General features: G+C 36.3%; 1 protein-coding gene across 4 annotated transcripts in view; it reads right to left on the bottom strand.

The window, feature by feature from the left end:
• Nucleotides 1–736: 736 nt before the first annotated feature.
• The window catches only part of PARVA (parvin alpha), a 68,761-nt gene continuing 63,101 nt past the window's right edge, over nucleotides 737–6,396 (bottom strand). For all 4 annotated transcript variants that reach the window (XM_055814331.1, XM_055814330.1, XM_027778398.2 and 1 more), the window contains one exon: nucleotides 737–5,787. In XM_055814331.1, coding sequence (XP_055670306.1) covers nucleotides 5,711–5,787 — 77 coding nt within the window. In that variant the 3' untranslated portion in view covers nucleotides 737–5,710. The remainder of the gene's footprint in view (nucleotides 5,788–6,396) is intronic.

Below are 6,396 nucleotides of genomic sequence, written 5' to 3'. Positions count from 1 at the left end.
GCAGAGAGAAGTACTTCTTTCCAGCCCTGAGTAATAGGCTGGGATTGAAGAATGGCATTAAAACTCACCCTGTCCTTAGTGTTCCCTGTTGATTAGGCAGATCTGCTTGGTGGTTTCAGCTTTACAAGCAGACCTAAAGATCAAGCACCTGCTCCTGGATTAATTCCAGTAATTCAGTAGCTAAAAATGTCCATCTGTAGCACTTTAGATGCCTATATTTTTGACTGGTTCCAAGTTCTGCACTGAAGTTCCTGCATTAAAGGGTCACAACAAAAACAAGTTTATAAAAAAATAAATGCAGTTATTTTCTGAAATGGACAGTTTAATTTCACTCATCTTAACATTTCACTAACATTTTGTTAAATTTCAAATTAACAAAATTACTGTGCAGAAAATTGCATTATACCCAGCTGCAATATCAACACTAAAGTGTTCAGCTCAGTAATATTAAAGCAAAGGTATACTTTGCTGTTTTGAGTCAAATATGGCATTTTCCTGACCTGCTGTTCTTAATCATTTCAAGCACATGTTTACACGGCTGTTTTTGCCAACCCACTTTCAGCTGTTACCAGCCCCCACAGAAAACAATAATAAACACCTAGTACACCCACAAAGCGGTAACTGAAAATGGGCTAGACGCATAGCAAGGTCTGGAAGCTCCGAGAAAATAAACCATTTAGCCTTCCTAATTTTTTGTTATACATCTCATACTTTGACCCAACAGCAACATACAGTGTTGATTTTCAGGTGCAGATTTTATTGTGGTTCATAACAAAGGTTTCAGAAAAAGCACAGGAAAAAAATCAGCAACAGAGTGTCTCTTACAGAGTACATAAAGTATATCCTGTGAAAGCTACCAACTCTGCAGTTGAAGTCAATGCAGTTTAATTTAAACAATTCTTCTCAGATACACACATTAAGAAGCAAATTTTGCAAATATTCTTTTTTCTCAGTTAGTTTGATATTGAAATTGAGAACCAAATATTTCAGTGATACTAACATTGTTGCAGAGTGTGTATTATTAAACTGTTAGAAAAGAAAATCTCATTATTGCAAAAAGAAACAGTTACATGGAAAATATTGTCAAAATACATAAAATCAGCCCTAGTAAACATCAAATGACTCAAAACCTCCTTGGAAAATCTGTGGATGCTGAGGTATGCATAATTTTGGTGGTGCTATCTCAATTTTTCACGTGAAGCATCAAAACAAAATATCTTACTTTAAATTCATTGTAACTTTCTACAAAGGATTTCTTCAGCCTTTGATTATACTTTAACTGTAAAGAGAAAGCCCACACTAATTCTTATAGGAAAATGACAAAGGACTATTAGGGAACAGGGTAGAAAATCTTGCAAGTGGTCTTCAAGGCACTGTTTTCTCTTTGGGTGCCTGGCACACACAGAGGCCATTCATGAAGGCTGTTTTGATAGGAAGACAAGAATAACAAAAACTAGACCTAAAGCTAGTATCTAGTATATTAAATATCATATATACCTTTCTCTAATGAAATAAAATCCACTACTTTTCAAAGCCATTCTGCTTTACAACACTGTGGATTGCAGTAAGGTATCCGCTAAATTAATCTGAAACATGAATTTAAAAACATACTTTAAGAAAATAATTAAGAACAAAAGTCAACCAAGTAGCATTTATCTCAATCAATATAGTCTGCCTGCGTGTAGAACCTCCCCAAGTACTGTAACCCTCTGTAAAAGAGAATGGACCAAATGCCCTGTTGATTTAATGCCACTGGTTTACATGGAGACATGCTAATCAGCAACTTGGTCCAGAGTCCGTGGAAGCAGATCAGGACCTTACCCAGAACTCGCTCGTCCACCTGAATTCCTGAACTACGTAGCTGCAAGGGCTGCTGCCCCCCTATAACAGGAGATATCTACCAAGAAATGCCAAGAACTAGATATTCTGCAGTCAGCTCATTTAATAAGAAACTTAGTGCATCTGGACTCCACTGGAAATATAAAGTAATACACTCCTGGACTTGATGTGTTTGTCTCAAGTAAAATTATGCAGAGATTCCTTCAATACCTTTTTTCTAGAGCCTGTTCTTTATGGCAACTAAATGCCAGTCCGCTGGGAAAGGAATTTGAAAGGAGTTGACCTCAAGATGTTAGGATTTTGGGTAATTATTTAAGAATTTGTAGCTCCTCTTTGAAAAAAGTAAGTTTTTTGTGGTTGACAATGCATGCCAGGATCCATCAACAGGGAAAGGATGCCTATCTCCAACCACAAAACAAATCTGGACAACCATATTGCTGGATGCAATGGACGGATTAGAAGTCAGAGAAGCACAGAAAACTCTGTTCTTTTGGCAGTTTCATAAAGCAGCAGAAATGCTTCCTGTTTGTTACTCAAGGCAGGCTAATAATCTGATGGTTTTCAGCGGACTCAGCTCCCTGTGGGCCTTCATGGGACAGGGCATGACAGACAAGCGCCTCAGTCTGGTGGATGTGATCCAAATACACCCCTGAGATCTTAAGGCACTGGCTTGGATTCGTACCACCTGGCTTTAGGAACTAGCCAAAGCACTGAGACAGCAGCCTCCAGACCAGAGGCTCCCTCTGGGACCAGCAGAGAAACTGGCCTCCCCCCAGTGACTGTTCATCTCTTACCTGGGCTAAGTCCATTGATTTGGATCTATTTCATCATTGGAAGTCATTATAAATAAACCCAGGACTGACCTAAAACTTAAACAACTTCTATCTTAATATAAAGAGCAAGGAAAACTCTGCATTGAGCTGCACGTCAGTACACACAGCTGTGTATCAATAAAAGCATTGTAGGTGTCAGCAGAATTTGGCCCGGCTAACTTAACATTTCACTTCCCCAAAGGAAGGTGCTGGCCTACACTGATTGCTGAAGAGCAAACTGTCTACAGTAGTATTCTATGTTTCTATAATATTCTGTATCAAAGCAATAAATATTAGATATAATCTGTATATTAGTTTTCATATTCATCTGATAGCTATTTAAATCTACACTGTCAAAAATATAAGCAGTGACCCAATTCCTACATGGCAGCATACACTATTTGTGTGAATGTGTTAAAACTATCACATGGGTCTATACTTAGATAGGATACTCTTGTTTATATAGCAGACTTTAATTTACATAAATTCTTACCATAGGATAGATAATTGTGTAAGGGTTGGTTATTGTTGAAATGTTTCTATGGTTCTGCATAATTGCATTTCAGCATGAGGATTTGATCATTCTGTCTCAGTTCCATGTTTTTTAAAGATGGAAAATGGAGTCTGACAGACTTGAAAATCTCCAATACTGTTACACCAATATAGCACAGGAATAGTAATTTTCAAGTCTGGGCAAAAACCAGTTTCACTGTTCCTAACCTTTTTCCCTTGACATATATAAATTTCCTCTTTAAAGAAAGTGCACTCCTGAAAACAAGGGCAATCAAAATGTTTTGGCATTGTTGAGATGTAAAAGGGTGTTTCAGCTGAGTAAGATCTGCAGAAAAACTATCATATATTTTTTAATTAACTATTAAAAAGACTACAATCTAGCTGTGCAAATGAAAAAACTGCATGTTAAACATTAAAATAAGCTGAAGTTGCTGCTGGTATATACGTGAGAAGTTCTGTCTCAGTTTGCCCAAAAAGTGCTGGGTTAATTCCTATTGTTTAGCTTCTCAGATACTAAAGGTATAATGAAAACATGTTAATTTTCATCAAGGTCAAAATGTCCAGCTATTTCCCCCTGTAAAAAGCAAATAATAGTTCTTTTCTGTACCTCTAATTTCAGAAGCTCAATTATAAATACAGAGGTAACAATATGCTTTAATAAAGATATTTAGAACTCTTATAACAATCAGATAACAACTTTTGAGTTCAGAGAACGGCCAGGTATTGTCCTTTGAATTAAATACTGACTTCCCTTTGCAAAAGTTGATACTTACTTCTCAGGAGAATAATTTCTGTAGCCCCCCAGCAGAAGTCAGTATCATCTTGTTATTAAACATCAGCTAGTGTTTATCAAAGACAGAACATAATTGCTTGTCTTCCCTTTATGCTAATGTTCACTGGAAAGCTCTACATTAAAAAAAAAGAAAAAAAAAAGAAAAGCCCTGGAAAATGGAAAAATAGGTAATGCTTTATAAAATAAGTAACATACAGCTGTTAATAACTCTTCTTGCCAGCACTGCGTTTCTTCAGATGAACAGACTCAACAGCTGACAGACTGCTTTCCCTTTTACCTATACCAGTTCTGCCATAATTGGATGACTGTTAACAAGTCTCCCTCCTGCACTAAGAGGTCCAAAGATTTCTGAACAGTTGTCCAGTAATTTCTGCCTAAGGATTTTTTTCTCCTTACTGTCTAACCCCGGATCCCAAGATCCTGTGATTGCACTGGAACGCTTAATTTAGAAAGTTATCTAATACTAACATCAAGACTTCCAGCAAGTGATTAGTTTACTCTTCAGCTTATGCCAGTGCAGTTTTTGATGATTCAGGCAGTCTCTATCAGCTTCTTTATGGAAACATAACTGGTGCTTGACATGAGTCTTAAGGAAAGAATCAACTCTCATTTCTCTTTTGTGTCTTTGTTATAGCTAAAACCAAACAGGTAACAGCTTATAATTGGTGATGATTAGATAAAACTATTCTTTACAGCCATGTAAAATGGCCAAAGAACCTTACGCTGTAACAGAATCTGCAGATGGGAGTAGCTGTGACCAAAAAGCCGTGCTTTTGGATCTGAAACTCTACAAGAATGTTTCTAGAAAATGAGTCTCATGTTTTTGTGTTGGACATTATGCAGCAAAATACATTCATCATAAAATCAAAGGGATGAATTCTAAATCCTCTTTAGCAATAAATCCAAACTTGCAACCTGGTAATCCTGTGTTTAAACTAGTAAAAAAAAAGCAAGCCATTCTTTTACTTTCTAATACTATGTAATAATACAAATATTATAGGGAAACTGTGTACAGGTGTGTGTTCCTGAAATGTGTACTTTGCAAAAAAGATATCTTCCTTGAACAAAACCAAGTGACAAGCTGCAAAGTGTGCTTATGTGGAATGCTCAATAACATGTATTTAAATCAGAGTATCACATTACAGTAAGTCTGAAGGAATGAGTAGCCACTTCAGTTTGTGCCCATAAAATTCAAGCCTAATAGCACTGGAAATATAAATTAATCAGGTTAAGTGCTTGAGAAAGTGTCTTCTTTTTAGCTGTGATATGAACAAGAGTATTTAACCCTTTCTCCCCCTGCATGTTTCTCATAATTAGAATGCAACCATCTTATCATGTATAGAACATGTCCTTCCCCTCCCCAGATTAGAAAAGATATATGTAAAAAAAATTAAAATACTCAGTACACATTCTTCCTATGATCAGCTTCAAAGAATGATTTGAATTAATGTTACTAAATCTTTTTTTTCCATCTTGTTCTACCTACTACGAAACAGTATGAAGACAGTCATTATTGAAACATTAATCCTCCCAGAATATACCCAAATACCTCCCTCCAAACCTTTTATCTTCGTAAGTAATATTAGCTTTAAATCTACTATGAAAATAGTAGTGCATGAATAACCAATGAAAAAATTCTTCAGATAAGTGGTTTAGTTCCTTTTAGGATAAAGATGCAGAGGAATACCGATGAAAAAGATGCCAGTTATGATGCTTTCTTTGTTAACACTCCTGCAGGACCCAGATCAATTCTTCACTCCACATTCCTGTACTTGGTAAACAAATTGTACAGTACTCTCAGTGTAGACTTCAAGTCACAATTTACAATATCTAGAAAAAAGACAAGGGAAAATCAATGAGTAACTTGATTAGCTCGTAATCATTTTCAGAAGAAGTGCCCATTCTCCACTCTCTTTCCTTGCCGAGATCCATATCCATGAACGTTAGAACCACAAGGATAGTAAGAAAGAGTAGAAATATAAATAAATGAATAGTAGAAATATAAATGACGTTTTTTAAACTGGCAACTCAAAAATCAGTATTTCAACCACTTTTAGTTAGGGCTACAAAAGGCTAAGGATACTGATACAGAAATGTAACCAACGTTCAGATGGCCATGAGACAAACCGTGCCTAAGATTACACATATTTATATGATTGAATCTTCAGTCAGTTGCAGCTGAAAAGTAATGATTTGGGAAAAATCATCAGGCAGGTACCAATGGAACTCTTCTCTCATATAAGAGTTGTAGGACTTGGCCCATTCTGGGCTGCAACATCCTTTATTAGGCCTAATTTCAGCAAGATAGCTAAAGCTAAGCTTAAATTTTCTAAAGGATCTAAAGAAAGTAGGTATACAAGTGCTCCTTGACACTTCTGAAAATGCTTTGAGTTAGCTGATGTACATGGCTGACCCAGTCCTTAGAAACTCAACGTCTAC

Source organism: Falco peregrinus, chromosome 9 (genome assembly GCF_023634155.1).
Source record: "Falco peregrinus isolate bFalPer1 chromosome 9, bFalPer1.pri, whole genome shotgun sequence".
Taxonomy (NCBI): Eukaryota; Metazoa; Chordata; class Aves; order Falconiformes; family Falconidae; genus Falco; species Falco peregrinus.
This window is presented reverse-complemented; position numbering and strand designations above follow the sequence as displayed.